General features: G+C 33.0%; 1 protein-coding gene across 3 annotated transcripts in view; it reads left to right on the top strand.

Annotated features, from left to right (window-relative positions):
- Positions 1 to 18279, top strand: part of wdr70 (WD repeat domain 70) — a 103716-nt gene that overhangs the window by 57834 nt on the left and 27603 nt on the right. For all 3 annotated transcript variants that reach the window (XM_087269993.1, XM_087269992.1, XM_087269991.1), the window contains exons 11-13: positions 12457 to 12556; positions 14315 to 14399; positions 16542 to 16680. In XM_087269993.1, the coding sequence (XP_087126119.1) occupies positions 12457 to 12556; positions 14315 to 14399; positions 16542 to 16680 (324 nt within the window). The remainder of the gene's footprint in view (positions 1 to 12456; positions 12557 to 14314; positions 14400 to 16541; positions 16681 to 18279) is intronic.

Genomic DNA, 18279 nt, shown 5'->3' with positions numbered 1-18279 from the left:
ATCAGGGTGTGTCTCATTTCTCGTCAATTCATCAATCTTGCTTCATTTTGTCCTTTGATTTTGATTTTTGTCTTCTTCCCATGATTCAATCAATCCCCAATGGCCAAATTTATTCTCATTTCTGGACCGTTTCTATTTGATCTATGTCAAGATATGGGGAAAAAATCTTAACTACAGTGTCATGGCGACTTTAAAGAGACAGACTTGAAAAACAGTGCGGTTTTACTTGCTCCAAAAAAGCTCTTTCAGCACATGATAGCCAGTGATCTGTGAAGTGTTTTGAGCTGGACTTCACAGACACATTCTGGGACAACAACTTGTAAAAAGGGCATTAGCGCGACCCCTTTTAAACGGAGCATGACATCCAGAAGAGGTGAAGATGTTCAGTGTGTGTCGTAAAGCTCAAACAGCTCGTGGAAGTGAATGTGCGCTTGTTAATCAGAAACCAGCCGCTCTCTCTGATGTCTATTGCTCATAAAGGGAGAATGCAGGCAGACGTGATCGGTTTGCAGCCAGACCTTGATCTCCAGCATGCAGATATTGGGCCGGACAGACAGCTGCTCTGGATGATTGGACATTGATTACGGCTCTGACCCCTCATCAGTGCGTCTGCTGTCTCGTCTTCTTCAAAGTGTTGTTATCTTCTTCCGTCTGACGTCATCTTCTGCTCCTGTCATTCCTCTTTTCACAATAGATCAGTCCGTCTTTGACACTTTGTGCAGTGTCAGCTCCTAGTGATGTAATAGAATGTTACTATTCATATCAATATCATTTAATATAACCTCAATATTTTATAATATACATACATTTCTAGATCCACAACCACAATCTAGATCCTTTAACCACAATCTAGATCCTTTAAGATCATTTTTAGCACTTAACTAAAACATATAGCTAGTATATCAGGTACTTTATGCACTCTATGGCACCTTTAACTCTTTAGAAATATTTGTAATATACTATTTGAAATAGTGTAATGCATTAAATGATTTATAAGAATGACAAAAGTGTGTAATGCTTTCAAACCAAAATAAAAATAGTTTTAGATTAAGATAAAATTTAGATAAAATTTTTTTAAAATTTATTTTGTTTTAAATTTGTTTTGCTTTCTGTTTTTATTTCTGTTTTGTTTTGTGTTTATATTTTATTTCATTTTAGATTATATATTGTCTTATTTGTTTTTTGTGTGTAGTTATTTTATTTATGTTTCATTATGTTGTGTTTTGTTTTCGTTTATTCAATTTTGTTTTGTGTTTTATTTTATTTTTATTCTTTTTTGTTTTGTTTTTGTTTTCTGTTTATATTAATTTAATTGTGTTTTTATTTAATTTCATTGTTTTATTTTGTTTTCTCCTCATATAATTCTTGTTTTGTTCTTTGTTTGTGTTTTGTTTAGTTTTATATTTAACTATTTTTTGTATTTAATTTTATTTTGTCTTGTTTTATTTTTACATTTTATTTATTTTTGTTTCGTTTTGTCTTTTTATTTTATTTTGCTTGGTTTTGTGTTTTTGTTTTGTTTTTAGTTTTATTACATTATGTTTTTTTGTTTAGTTTTGTTATTTTATTTTATATTGTGTTTTGTGTAATTATTTTATTTGGTTTTATTTCATTTTATAGTTTTTTTCATTTTGTGTTTTTTGTTTTATTTTATATAGTTGTTTTTATTTTGTTTTTGTTTTATTTTATTTTTTGTTTTGTGTTTATTTATTTTTTGTTTAGTTTTGTATTTTGTTTTATTTTATTGTGTTTTTTTGTTTTGTGTTTTATTTATTAATTTTTATTGTGTTGTATTTTCTTTTCTTTTGTGTTTTATTTTTTCATTGAGTTTTTTTGTTGTTATTTTATGTTGTGTTTTGTTATATTTTATTTTATATTGTTTTATATTTTATTTTGTTTCGTGTTTTTGTTTTGTTTTATTTTATTGTGTTTTTTGTATTTTATTTTATTTCATTTCATTTTATTTTATTCAACCCACTGATCGTCCAATAGAACAGAAACACCCCTAAACTCAACATATGTCCATCTTCAAGAAACTTCCTATTAGCCAGTCCCCTTGTACACATGCTTGTTTACTTCCTGGAAATAGCCTGATAAAGCACAACTTTAACCCAGTATAGTTACCATATAACAAACCTCATAACTCATCCATATTTCTGCAGCTGCTGGTGTTCACGGCTCTTCATCCACAGTCAGTGCAGCAGATGATGCCATTCGTTTAATCAGAAATAAATCAGAGGAAAGCGATTAAAGTCTAAATTAAGCCGCTCTGAAGGGAAGCACAGATCAATCTGCCTCTGATTGTTTTTCTAGATGCTGCGTTTCAGATCACTGCACATCTGGGTGAGTGTGTGTGTGTGTGTGTGTGTGTGTGTGTGTGTGTGTGTGTTCACACTGCAGGAGTTTTCTCAACTGGAGAAAATCACAACAAAGCCGAGCACTTTATTAGGCTGACCTGTGTGTTATTATCCACGTCACTATGTTTGGGTTTTATTTGGTAATTCTGCAGTCAGACATTTACTTTGACTTATTCTGAGCTCACTTCGACAGGAAGTGTGCTGATCAGGCAGTGTTAGTTTAGCAAAAATAGTGGTAGCCTTTACGATAATATTATGTCTTGCTAATGTTGAACCATCTATGAACAGGGGTGTTTTACAGCAATCTTTGCACCGAGGTCATGGGTTCAATTCCCAGGGAATGCACAAACTGACCTTAATAGAAAAGCAAATGTGAATCTGCATTCTTATATGCAGTGTACTGTATGAAGCTTTGGATAAAACTGACTAATGCAGAAATGCATGAACATATAGGGCTCCATTTTAATGATCTAGGTGCAATTTTTAAAGTGCATGGTGCAAAAGCATTAAAGGTGTGACCGAATCCACTTTTGCTATTTTAAGGATTGATAAAAACACTCTGCGCCCTGGCGCATGGTCTAACAGGGTTGTGCTTATTCTCTTAATGAGTTCTGGGTGTGTTTTGAGCATAATGTGAATTAAACCAATCAGAGTCTCGTCTCTCATTCCCTTTAAGAGTCAGTTGCGTCACACCATGGCACATTTGCTATTAATATGGCAGACTTTGTAAGTGTAAAAACTGAACGCTTCACTAGCGAGAAAACAGTTAAACAGAGCATCTGCAGCGTGGCGATAAAGAACGAGCCTCCTCCATTCAGCCTCTTTACTTTACTCCTTTACTTTAGTGGAGTGAGGAAACGGTGGAAACTCACTGCACTGAGCACATCCATTAGCCCACATATTTAATTTAGTTTGTTAAGGGCAAATATTTTTCAAAACTATTTCTAAATTCAGTTCTAATTTCCAGCAAACGAATAAACGAACAATATTAACGAAGTGTGTTCAAAAAGTTATATCCTAATACACATGCTGAGCCCCATAGTCTAAAACCTGACAGGTGGACAAATCTAAGCTTGTTTTTAATAAAACAAATATAAATATGGATATAATAAATAACACTGCTAATAATAATAACATTATACAAAAGCAAAATGTTATGAATGAACTGAAAAAGCCTCCCGAGATAAAGAAGACACAAAAGCAGTGGTTTTTCATATTTATGTAGGCTAGAAAATAATGTTTTGTAATATTTTAATGCTTTATATTTATATTCTATATCTATTCTTATTATATCCTATATATATCCTTAATATTTACATTTTTTCATATGTAAAGATATTTGCCTATTGCTCTCTTGTGTGTATTAAGCAGTGTGTAAGCGAGGTGCAACTCTGCGCTGGAGTTTAGACCGGGTTAGTTTTGGTCTAATGAAAAATCTATTATAGTTTCTCAAAATAGCAACGCGCCAGCGGTCCGCCTCAGAACACCTTCCTTTTTACACCAGAACGCCTATGGGCGCACAAATAAGCGCTAATGCATTTGCTATTTAAACAGCGCAGCGCAACGCCTCAAAACCACTCTTGTGCCAAGCTTAAACTACCAAAAGACTACTGCGCCACGCCTTGCGCCACACTGCGCCGGGTGTATGATAGGGCCCTGAATTTGGTATTTTGGCTTCCGACAGTAATACGTCTTGAGGTCATTAGTTCATACGTTTAAGGCAGATTGCAGTTATGGATGTTGGAAGCAACACAGTTTTTTGACCGAGCTGATCGAGTCTATTGTAACTTTGTATTTTTGTTTGCATTTCTTCAGTAAACCTTTTTTAAAAGAAGATTCGGTCTTACTTGCGTTTTTGCAAATACTGGTTGTTGAAATAGAAGCTGCAAAATGTGGTACACAAGGATTTGCATGGGAGGTGTGCCACTACAATGCAACTTTGACATCTCTCAGGGCTCTTTCGCATCAGGATATCAGTGATAAAGGTTTCTCATTTAAAGCAAACCTGCATGTTGTAAAATGAACTTGGATTTGTACGCAGAGCGTAAAAATGAGCATCAGTATGTGACGGTCTTCAGTGAAAATGTGTTGAAGCTGAAACGCAGGTCTCCGTGAAGGTGAACTGTACTGTTTGTGAAACCCAAGAAGGCGTCAGACGGATGTTTCGTGCTGGTGAATTTAGCCATGAACTCAGATCCGCTTCCAGCTGATTTGTCCTAGTTGTTGAAGTGTTCTGGTGTTGGTTCACATGTCGGATGTTTACCAGGGTTGTTCACTGGTTGAGATTTCACAGTGGCTGTCGTTTGGTCAACAATACATGCCATTCAAAGCATATTTAACTTCAGGAGTTTGGCTACATTTTTCATCCATCAGGATTTGATCAGTTCAGGCGGACGGACGGTTTTACATGTATTAGCGTATAAATGAGCACAGAGCTACAGATGTGAACAGAGCTTGAGGTAGTGGGGGCTTTAAAGACAGCAGCTCTCAACATTGAAGACCCCTTATTTAGGCTAAATTACTTGGTTGTGGTATTTGTTATGCTTCAGTGTTGGGCAAGCTACTTGAAAAATGTAGTGAGCTAAGCTATTAGCTACTCTACTTAAAATGTAGCTTAACTACACTAAAAGCTACCCCTGGGAAATGTAGCAAGCTAAGCTAAATGCTACAAGGCAAAAGTAGCTTAGCTACATCCAAGCTATTTTTGACATTTTTATTTTGAAATCGAAGCAGAAACAAATTATAGTATTACAGATATATATATATATATATATATATATATATATATATATATATATATATATATATATATATATATATATATATATATATATATATAAACAAGTTATTGCATCTTAACATGTACTTCTCGAGGTATGGTCACGAGGAATCCTGCTTGAGAATTAACTCCTCTCCCTCAGTCATCTTTCCATCAAGCAAGTCTCGCCATCGCCAACCAGAGGTGGCAGTAACGCACCAGAAAGTTTGTTGTCGAACACCGTAAAACGGGAAGAAGAAGAATTCCTCATTCTAGCCATCATATGGATTTACTATCACCGGCTACACACCGGCCTCACAGCTCCGTGAATGTCGGTGCTGTCACTTATTGATCCGCGATCTGTAAATGTAGCTTGTGTGGACGCTACTGCGCTACTTGACTAATAAAATAGCTTCGCTACTGAAAAGCTATTTGATTTAGAAAGTAGCGACGCTACCGTCAAGCTTCTGAGAAATGTAGTTAAGCTAGGGGCTTCACTACTTGTAGCGACGCTACTGCCCAACACTGTTATGCTTCAACACATCTTATTTTATCATTTATAGTTATCTACGTTAGGTAATTATGTATACAAATAATTTAATTACCATTAATTACCACTATTCATTCGTGGATTTTCGAGATATCTGTAATATTTTTGGTTCATTCCACTGTGGTGACCCCAGATTAATAAAGGGACTTAGTCGAAAATAAAATAAATGAATGATAAATAATAATAATAGTAATAATGATAATATTCATAAATCTTATATGTATTATGGTGCTCTTTCTTTCTTGCTCATTCTCATCCCTCTACGAGCTCCGGGATAGTATGTTTAATTTGCAGGCGTCAAAAGGCCACCATGAAAATGCGGGAGTTTTACATAAGCCCAGACTTTTGACTATTTTGCTTTCAACCTAGCCGTTTTCAACTTGACTGATTGTCTGCACGTAAACACACCCTGCACATGCAAAAGAGTAATATGTTGTATGTTGAACAAACATCAGGTGCATGAAGACATCCTTTAGGAATGTAAAATAAGCAGCAGCTTTAGTTCGATATTACTGTCAAAGTATACAGGGTATCTTTAACAGTATCATAAGTATCGATAAAAGTACCGTTAGTATCAATAACAGTTAGTATTGATAACAGTACTGAAAGTATCGATAACGGTACCATAAGTATCGATAACAGTATCATTGGTGTTGATAACAGTACCATACGTATCGATAACAGTATCGAAAGTATCGATAACAGTACTGTTAGTATCAATAACAGTACCGTTAGTATCAATAACAGTATCGTAAGTATTGCTAACCGTACTGCAAGTATCGATAACAGTACTGTTAGTGTCTATAACATACTGTAAGTATCGATAACAGTACCATAAATATTGATAACAGTACCGTACATATCAATAACAGTACCATAAGTATCGATGACAGAAGCGTATGTATCAATAACAGTACAGAAAGTATCAATAGCAGTACCGTTAGTATCGATAGCAGTACCATAAGTATCAATAACAGTACCGTAAGTATCGATAACAGTACCGTTAGTATCCTTCATATTGATAACAGTACTATAAGTATTGATAACAGTACCTTACCTATCAATAACAGTACCATAAGTATCGATAACAGGAATGTATTTATCAATAACAGTACCGTAAGTATCAATAACAGTACCGTTAGTATTGATAGCAGTACCATAAGTATCGATAACAGTTCCCTTCGTATCGATAACAGTACCATACGTATTGATAACAGTACTGTACATATCAATAATAGTACCATAAGTATCGATAGCAGAAGCGTGTCAATAACAGTACCGTAAGTATCAATAACAGTAGCGTTAGTATTGATAGCAGTACCATAAGTATCGATAAAAGTACCGTAAGTATCGATAACAGTACCGTAGGGATTGATAACAGTTCGTACATATCAATAACAGTACCATAAGTATTGATAACAGTAGCGTATGTATCGATAACAGTACCGTAGGTATCGATAACAGTACCGTTAGTTTCGATAACAGTTTCATATGGATCAATATCAGAACCATAAGTGTTGATAACATTAGCATATGTACCGATAACAGTACCGTAAGTATCGATAACAGTACCGTTGGTGTCGATAACTGTACCATACGTATCGATAACAGTACCGTATCAAAAAAGTATCGTTACTATCGATAACAAAACCATAAGTATTGATAACAGTATCGTACATATTGATAACCGTATCATACGTATCGATAACAGTACCGTAAGTACCGATAACACGTATGTATTGATAACAGGACCGTAAGTATAGATAATATTAGTGTCGATAACAGTACTGTTAGTATAAATAACAGTATCGTAAGTATTGATAACAGTACTGTTAGTAAGGTAGCGACCTAGTTACCTACAGGTTAAAAAACACCTGTTTTCTGTACCCACCCCTAATCGTTATTGTTCAGTATGGAGCATAATTATCAAGATTGCCTTTTTTCCCCATCATCAAGCTCTAGGGGGAAATTGCTGGTTTAATGTAGTTTTTTTATTGTTTCTAAAATCTTGCTTTTCCCTGTACAGTAGCACACACTTGTGAATGTTTTGACCGTAAAAAAGATCAGTTATGACGTCTTTCAGGTTGTGAAGAAATATTCTGCGATCATACATCTGAGAAGCATCGCAGCATCTTTTATTTCGGGTAGCACATCTTTTTCTGCATTGTCATGAGTTAATTAGTGATTTAGCTCCGGTGCACACTGGGTAATCAGCAGAGCTACGCTTCAGCGCCGTGCGAACAGGTGGACAAACTCTGATAAAGAGAACAATTATGCAGTCAAAAATTGGTTTGGCGAAGAGTGTGTGGTGCTGAAGCTGTTATCAGTGTGTTCCAGCTCTGTGATTTCTTCTGTACGTGTTTTCGACTGCGTTTACACACACTAACATCATCACACGTCAGTCAGACCTGCTCTACAGAGTTTTTTTTCTCACTTTTACACGCATAATCCATTGCTTCTGCCCCGTCCTGTCAGTCCCTGCTGGTGTTTTTGCTCTTCATCGGTGAACTGGCTCCAGTTTCCATCACTCTTCATTTGTTTTAATTGAGCGGGGGTTTGTTGTCAGCACTCCAGTCAAAACGTCTCATGGCGGGTTTGTTTTTGCAAGTCGGTTTCTGTGAAGATCTGTGAAGCACCTTTGGGATGTGGTGGAACGGGAGATTCTCATCATGGATGTGCAGCCGACAAATCTGCAGCAACTGTGTGATGCTATCATGACAATATGGAGCAAAATCTCTGAGGAATATTTCCAGTACATTGTTGAATTTATGCCAGGAAGGATAGTAAGTTGTACCTAATAAAGTGGTCGGTGAGTGTAGGTGTCTGTGGTAATGCAATGTCAGAAACAACACATCCAAAATCATGATTTATTAGGACACTGAACGCATCACTTCAAACACGAATAAAACATTAGTAAAAAACCATAGGTATTTGTCGGATGCATTATAAATGCAACTGCTAGACATTTTAAATTATATAGACACACATAAAGAACACATTTAGCTGATTGTTTGACTATAGTAATATGCTCTGGTCCTCCCAACTGAGTCTGGTTTCTCTCAAGGTTTCTGTTCCTTTACTTTGGTCAATTGATGAAGTTTGTCGCCACTGGCTTGCTTCACATCGATAGATTTGCTCTTCAGTGTTTGGACTTTCAGCAGTGAAAATTAAACCACACTGAACTAAACTAAACTAAACTAAACTTCAACTCTGAAAACTGGACCGACACAGTTTCAGTTTACTAGAACTTCTATGTTAAGCTGCTTTAACACAATCTACATTGTGAAAGCGCTAGATAATTAAAGATCAATTCAATTGAAATAAGGCTTTGTATTTCTGAGCTCCAGTCTCTTGTGCTGGCGATTATTATTATTATTATTATTATTATTATTATTATTAATATTTTATTAATATTATTATTATTATTATTATTATTATTAACAACATTATTATTATTATCATTAACATTATTATTATTATTATTATTATTAATATTTTATTAATATTATTATTATTATTAATAATAATAATATTATTATTATTATCATTATTATTATTAACAACAACAACAACAATATTATTATTATTATTATTATTATTATTATTATTATTATTATTATTATTAACAACATTATTATTATTATCATTAACATTATTATTATTATTATTATTATTATTATCATTAACATTATAATTATTATTGTTAACAACAACAATATTATTATTATTATTATTATTAACAACATTATTATTATTATTATAATTTTATTATTATTATTATTATTTACATTATTATAATTATTATTATTAGTATCATTATTATTGTTAACAACAACAATATTATTATTATTATTATTAACAACATTATTATTATTATTATAATTTTATTATTATTATTATTATTTACATTATTATAATTATTATTATTAGTATCATTATTATTGTTAACAACAACAATATTATTATTATTATTATTATTAACAACATTATTATTATTATTATAATTTTATTATTATTATTATTATTTACATTATTATAATTATTATTATTAGTATCATTATTATTGTTAACAACAACAATATTATTATTATTATTAACAACATTATTATTATCATTTTTATTATTATTATTATTATTATTAACATTATTATTATTATTATTATTATTATTATTAACATTATTATTATTATTATTATTATTATCATTATTATTGTTAACAACAATATTATTATTATTATTATTATTATTGTTATTATTATTATTATTATTATTATTATCATTATCATTATCATTTTTAGTATTATTATTATTATTATTATTATTATTATTATTATTATTAATTAGTTGTGTTCTCTTGTAATGTAAAGTGTGTAACTGCAGCCTAACGCTGAACTTGTGCTGGATTTAGATGTTCTGGAGCAGTCATAACCATGATGTGTTTTGAATTTAGGTGTTTTTGCTGCTTCAGGTACTCTCTGAAGCCATTCGGCTCCAGATTTTGTGGACTTTGGCACTTCGGCGAAGCAAATTTAAGGCAGACGAGGGTTATTATTATTGCTGACTAAAACTCTCAAAGCATTAAAGAAAATATCATTGCTTTAAATAGAAAAATAACATTTACTGAAATAAAATATTAAATCTGTTCTGTTTGCCAAGAAAGCATTTTATTTTTTATTTATTTTAAGTACTAAATAATATTTTTAAATATTATAATTTTCACCTGCTATATTGAATAATATATCTAATGAGTCATTTATTTTAAGTATTCAATTTATTTAAAAACAGCTATGTTTTATTTTAATTTAACATTTGTTTATTTTATTTTAGATTAGTTATTTTTAAGTAGATATTTCATCTCTTTTTATTTTAGAATTTGGTTTTAGGCATATTTAATTAAATTATAATGATTTATACATGTATTTTCCTCATTCATTTCATTTCATTTCATTTTCTTGTCGGCTTAGTCCCTTTATTAATCCGGGATCGCCACAGTGGAATAAACCGCCAACTTATCCAGCAAGTTTTTACGCAGCGAATGCCCTTCCAGCCACAACCCATCTCTGGGAAACATCCACACACACATTCACACACACACACACACACACACACACACACACACACACACACACACACACACACACACACACACACACACACTCATACACTACGGACAATTTAGCCTACCCAATTCACCTGTACCACATGTGTTTGGACTGTGGGGGAAACCGGAGCACCCGGAGGAAACCCACGCGAACGCAGGGAGAACATGCAAACTCCACACAGAAGCGCCAACTGAGCTGAGGATTGAACCAGCGACCTTCTTGCTGTGAGGCGAATGTGCTACCCACTGCGCCACTGCGTTGCCCTTCCTCATTAATTTCTAACATTTTAATCAATTTTATTTTTAAATTATTAATTTATTTTAAATGTAAAAAATTATGAGTTATTTTTTATTTATTAAATTTATTTTGTTTTTCATTTGCACTGCTACAGTGGCAAAACAGCAGAAAACCACATTTGATTATATAAATTTATACATATACAATTTTCCACATTTATTTCTAACATATTTAATTCATTATTATTTATTATTATTTATTTATTTACTTAATTGAAAGAGTATTTTATTTTATTTTTCCTTTGCACTGCCAATAACAGTGGCAAACCCCCAGAAAAGCACATTTGATCACATTGATTTATACCTATATTAAATTTTCCACATGAATTTTTATCCTATTTAATTATTTTGGATTTTTTTATTATTTACATATTTTTAATTTAATTATTTATTTATTTACAATTATTTATTAATTATTTTGTGTATTTATACGTTTTTTTATTTATTTGTTTATTTTGTTTTATTTTATTTCTCCTTTGCACTGCCAAAAACAGTGGCACAACCCCAGAAAAGCACATTTAATTATTTTAATTTATACATATATTAAATTTTCCACATTAATTTATAACCTATTTAATTCATTTTCATTTTTAAATTATTATTATTTTTTATTATTTAATTATTTGTTATTTTATTAAATTATTTTGATTTTTATTTCTCTCCTCAGCCCTCCTTTGCACTTCCAACAACAGTGGCACAACCTCAGGAAAGCACATTTGCTATGTATTATCTCCGGGGCTCACACAAGCCTTTATGTGAGCACCTCAGAGGACTCTGTTCATCCTCCATCAGATCCCTCAGAGAAAAATAAATCCTCCAGATCATTCTTCACACTCTCTCATCCTGGACTCTAGTAATTAAATAGACAGGAGGTCACACTTTACAATAATGTTGTATCAGTTAATGCATTTACTAACATGAATAAACATTAATCAATGCATTCATTACCACATTCGTTAGTCTGATAACTCACGGTGCATTAACTAATGTTATCAAGCATGAATTTGGATGTTAATAATGCATTAGTAAATGTTGAACTCTAATTAATAAATGCTGTACATGTATTGCTCTTAATTAGTTCAGTAAATACAATAACTAATGAAGCCTTATTGTAAAGCATGGCCAGACAGGAGTGACAGAAAGTGGCTCAACTCAGACAACGTTTAGATTCTCCATTGGCTCTCTATGTTAAATGTGAAAGATGGCAGCGCATCAAGAGCAGCTCTGAGCGACGGCTCCAAGAATGAAGCGGTTTTCAGAATGGAGTGCGCTGTTATTTTTTGCTGGTTTCTGCAGATGGAAAGCGTCTGTGTTAATGGATGGCAGCTTCGCTCCTCCAGACGTGTTGAAAGCTCCTCATCTGATATTTTTTCTCTTGTTTGTCTGGTTTCAGGTCCACACCAAGTTCCACTGCCGGCAGGCGCACGCCCCTGGATCAGACACGTCCAGCCTGTGCTTCTCCTATGACGGAGTCACTCTAGCGTCCAGAGGAGGTCAGAACAGCCCTGCATTAATGCACACAGTAAAATAGCAATAATCAACTTATGTTGACTAATAACCTTTTATTAACTTTTATATTTAACATATTGGTGGCTCAGCACTGTGGTCTCACAGCTGGTTCGAGTTGGCAATTCTGTGTGGAGTTTGCATGTTCTCCCTGTGTTGGCGTTGGTTTTCTCCGGGTGCTCCGGTTTCCCCCACAGTCCAAACACTGGCCGTAGTATATGAGTGTGTGTGTGAATGTGAGAGTGTATGGATGTTTCCCAGTACTGGGTTGCGGCTACAAGGGTATCCCTGCTGTGTAAAACATATGCTGAATAAGTTGATGGTTCATTTTACTGTGGCGTACTCTGAAATAGAGACTAAGCCGAAGGAAGCTGAATTAATTTAACATATTTATTTATTTATTTATTTATTTATTTAAACATATTTATTTCACATTTATTATTAACATAACAATTATAACCTTTTAATGACATTTAATTTATTTATTTATTTATTTAATGTATGAGTTATTTTATTTTACTGCAATAATGCACAAAATAAAATTAAAATAAAGTTATGGTAATTAATAACTTGAACTTTTCCGAATTGGATAGTAATGCAATAATGTGCATAAGCTGTTTTGAAACAGTAATTGTTCATTTGAATGTATTTATGTATGTATTTATTTATTTATTTATTTATTTATTTATTTATTTATTTATTTATTTATTTATTCACATATTCACTTATTCACTTGTTTATTTTATTCTTTTTATTTATTTATTTTATTTATTTATTTGCTTATTTAATGTCTGATTTATTTAATGTCTGATTTATTGTCTATTTAATAGGTTATTTTTATTGCATTTAAAGTGAAATAACTTGACATAAACCTAGGAGGCTGAGAAAAACGCAACGTTTAGGGGAAAATTTCAGATGGTTTTTGCATCTGAACTCTTCATATATATATATATATATATATATATATATATATATATATATATATATATATATATATATATATATATATATATATATTATTTACGTATATTTGAACTTAAAATCAAAACACAAAAATATTATAAAAAAATTAAACACAGATATGTACATTTGAAGTCAAAATTATTTACCCTCCTGTGATTATTTCTTAATTTAATTTAATTTAATTTAATTTAATTTAATTTAATTTTTAATTTAATTTAATTTAATTTAATTTTTGACAGATTCAGGATTTTTTCACAGTGTTTCCTATAATATTTTTTCTTCTGGAGAAAGTCTTATTTGTTTTATTTTGGCTAAAATAAAAGCAGTTTTTAATAGTTTACAACGAATTTTAGGTCAATATTATAATCCCCCTTAAGCAATATTAGTTTTGGATTGTCTACAAAACTTTTATGTCTTTTACTTTTTAATTGCAATATACTGCGTAATATAAAATGTATGCCACCCACCACTATTCTTCCTTGACCTTGACAGCTGAATATGTGGGTTTTAAATGCTGAAACACACTGAACATGTGCGAATCTGTTTGACGCAAACACAAAGCGCAGTTCTGTCCAGATAAAGAAGCTCTTGTGTCCTGGAAATGACCCGCTGTAGATGTGTGGTTTGGATGTCATTTCTCTTTAGATGTGGTTTTCTGCTGGATCGGGGGATCTCCAGACACGTGCTGAATAAGCCTGGCTGATGTTCACTGACTCACACACAGACACACACACACACACAATACGCTGCTCTGATCATGGCTTTTGTCTGTGTGTTTTCAGGCGATGACACACTGAAGACGTGGGACATTCGCAGCTTCAGGAGTCCACTCAATGTGGCCACCGGCTTGACCTCCTTCTTCCCCATGTAAATTATCATTTTTATTGTCATCATTATTTTGTATATTACTGTTGGTATTATTATTGTTTTTAATAGTAGTATTAGTATTATGAGTATTAGTTATAGTAATAGTAGTATTATTAGTACAAGAATTAGTATTGGTATTCATAGTATTATTAGTATTAGTAATATTATTGTTATTAGTACTAGTATTAGTATTCATAGTATTAGTAATAGTATTAGCATTGCTATTAGTATTATTATTATTAGCATTAGTGGTCATAATAGTATCAGTACTATTGGTATCAGTAGTAGTATTAATAGTAGTACTTTTTGTATTATTAGTAATATCAGTATGAGTATTAATACTATTAGTATCAGTATTAGGATCATTAGTATTGTTAGTATTGGTGTTATTAATATTAATATTATCAGTATTACGGTTATTAGTATTGTTAGTATTTGCATTATTCGTAATAGTATTATTAGTATTAGTAATGGCATTAGTATTAGTAGTATTAGTATGAGTATTAGTAATAGTAGTATTAATATTAGTAGTATTGGTATTGTTAGTAGTGGTATTCGTAGTATTATTAGTATTAGTACTATTAGTATTATTAGTTATTAGTACTAGTATTAGTATTAATGGTATTGTTAGTATTAGTAGTATTGGTATTGTTATTAGTATTATTATAAGCATTAGTGGTAGTAATAGTATCAGTATTATTGTATCAGTAGTAGTATTAATAGTAGTACTATTAGTATTATTAGTATGAGTATTAATACTATTAGTATCGGTATTAGGATCACAAGTATTGTCAGTATTAGTGTTATTGGTATTAATATTAACAGTATCAGTATTACGATTATTAGTATTGTTAGTATTTGTATTATTAGTAATAATATTATTAGTATGAGTATTAGTAATATAGTATTAATATTAGTAGTATTGGTATTGTTAGTACTGGTATTCATAGTATTATTAGTACTATTAGTATTATTAGTTATTAGTACTAGTATTAGTATTAATAGTATTATTAGTATTAATAGTATTGCTATTGTTATTAGTATTATTATTATTAGCATTAGTGGTAGTAATAGTATCAGTATTATTGGTATTAGTATTTGTAGTAGTAGTAGTAGCAATAGTAGTACTATTAGTATTATTAGTATTGGTATTACGATTATTAGTATTGTTAGTATTCGTATTATTGGTATTGGTATTATTAGTAGTATTATTATTAGTATTAGTATTAAAACTATTAGTATCATTATTAGGATTATTAGTATTGTTAGTATTAGTACTATTAGTATTATTAGTGTTGGTATTAATACTATTAGTATCAGTATTATGATTACTAGTATTGTTATTAGTATTAATATTATTAGTATCAGTATTTGGTTTATTAGTATTAGTAATATTAGTATCAGTATTTGGATTATTAGTATTAGTAATATTAGTATCAGTATTTGGATTATTAGTATTAGTATTCATAGTTTTATTAGTAATATTATTTTTATTTAATTTATTAATAATTTTATTTTTAATACTGTTATTTATTATATAATAATAAATGTGTTGAGATATGGATTCACTAGTATAACCACAGATAATTGTGAGAATTATGATTGTATGGTGTATGGTTAGGTTTTTGCACTTCTACATGATTTAATATTCCCCTTTGATTTTGGGAATCATTTGCAGTTATGCTTGGGTTTGGAGAGAATAGGTATGGGTTACATGTTTCAACAAAAATGATGTTATACAATCCACATATATGTTAATCCAGGATCACATCGAACTTGGCAAAATCAGTGATTTTGATTTAAAAAACAATTTTTTTTCTAAATACTATAATTGTAACTTAAGTAACGCAACTACATTGACTTTAGTAACTATAATCAAATTACACAAGTTTAAAATATATTCATTATATGCATTAATTAAAATTAAAATAATTTACGTCCAACTCTAATAGTACTCTGATAGTAAATGTGTATTATTGTGTGTGTGTGTGTGTGTGTGTGTGCGTGCGTGCGTGCGTGCGTGCGTGCGTGCGTGCGTGCGCGCGCGTGTGTGTGTGTTTGTGTGTGTGTTATCGTGTGTGTGTTATCGTGTGCTGTGTGTGTGTGTTATTGTGTGTGTGTGTGTGTGTGTGTGTGTGTTAGGACCGACTGCTGCTTCAGTCCGGATGATAAGCTGCTGGTGACCGGCACATCTGTGAGAAAGGACGAGGGTCAGGGGAAACTGCTGTTCTTCCAGCGAGAGACTCTACAGAAACTCTATGAGATTGAGGTGGCCGATGCGGTACGTATGCAGTTTCACTCTCCTTATTACTTTTGAATGATGCTGCGGGTTAGCCTGTGTGTTGTTTGCTACAGTGTTTGGCCCTATTACAGCATTTTGTGGCTGAAAGTGAAGACTGGGGTGGGTGGGTTTGGGGCGGTAGGGCATACGGGGTCCTGGGGGCCCCAAAATGGTGTGGGCCCTTTGAATCTTCCTAACTTCCCCGCTAGTCGCGCCGCTGGTTACTAGTTGGTATAATTGAATTACTTTTTTGCTAAAAGAAAAGTAGTTATGATTTGATTAGTTACTTTTAATGCACTTGTCTTAGATTTTGTGTTAATTTAGTAGTTTAATCAATTCAAAGAAGCAGAATAGTTTTTTTCAGCTAAAGAAGGTGACATTTACCAAAATACATGCTTGACAATAATTGAAAAATAGTTGATGTAAATATATGGTATAAAGCAGAGTAATTATCCTCAGAGTATACAGTTAAAAGTGAGATTATTCACAGTCTTAATTCATTCTTTTAAAAAGATTTCCCAAGCGCTGTTTAACAGTGTTTAATGTGGGTTTTTAAAGACATTTTTAAATGGTGGTGTATTAACAGGTGGTTTGTCAAGCCCACTCACCTGTTTATTTTGAGACATAGTGATTGTAAAAAAACTCACTCACTCACTCACCTGCTCACCCACTCACTCACTCACTCACTCACTCACTCACTTACTCACCTGCTCACTCACTTACTCACTCACTCCCTCACTCACTAACTTACTCCCTCACTCCCTCCCTCACTCACTCCCCCCCTCACTCACTCACTCACTCACCTGCTCACCCACTCACTCACTCACTCACTCACTCACTCACTTACTCACCTGCTCACTCACTTACTCACTCACTCCCTCACTCACTAACTTACTCCCTCACTCCCTCCCTCACTCACTCCCCCCCTCACTCACTCACTCCCTCACTCACTCACTCCCTCACTCACTCACTCACTCCCTCCCTCACTCACTCACTCACTCCTTCACTCACTCACTCACTTACTCACCTACTCACTCACTAACTCCCTCACTCACTCACTCCCTCACTCCCTCACTCACTCACTCCCTCACTCACGCACTCACTCACTCACTAACTCACTCCCTCACTCACTCACTCCCTCACTCACTCCCTCACTCACTCACTCACTAACTCACTCCCTCACTCACTCACTCACTCACTCACTCACTTACTCACCTACTCACTCCCTCACTCACTCACTCACTTACTCACCTACTCACTCCCTCACTCACTCACTCACTAACTTACTCCCTCACTCCCTCACTCCCTCCCTCACTCACTCCCTCCCTCACTCCCTCCCTCCCTCACTCACTCACTCCCTCACTCACTCCCTCACTCACTCACTCCCTCACTCACTCACTCCTTCACTCACTCACTCACTTACTCACCTACTCACTCACTAACTCACTCCCTCACTCACTCCCTCACTCACTCCCTCACTCACTCACTCCCTCACTCACTCACTCACTCACTCACTAACTCACTCCCTCACTCACTCACTCACTCCCTCACTCACACACTCACTCACTCACTCACTAACTCACTCCCTCACTCACTCAC

The sequence above is a fragment of the Danio rerio genome, chromosome 10 (assembly GCF_052040795.2).
Source record: "Danio rerio strain M-AB ecotype USA chromosome 10, GRCz13ab, whole genome shotgun sequence".
Taxonomy (NCBI): Eukaryota; Metazoa; Chordata; class Actinopteri; order Cypriniformes; family Danionidae; genus Danio; species Danio rerio.
Note: the sequence above shows the minus strand (reverse complement) of the source record. Positions and strands in the feature narration are given on the sequence as shown.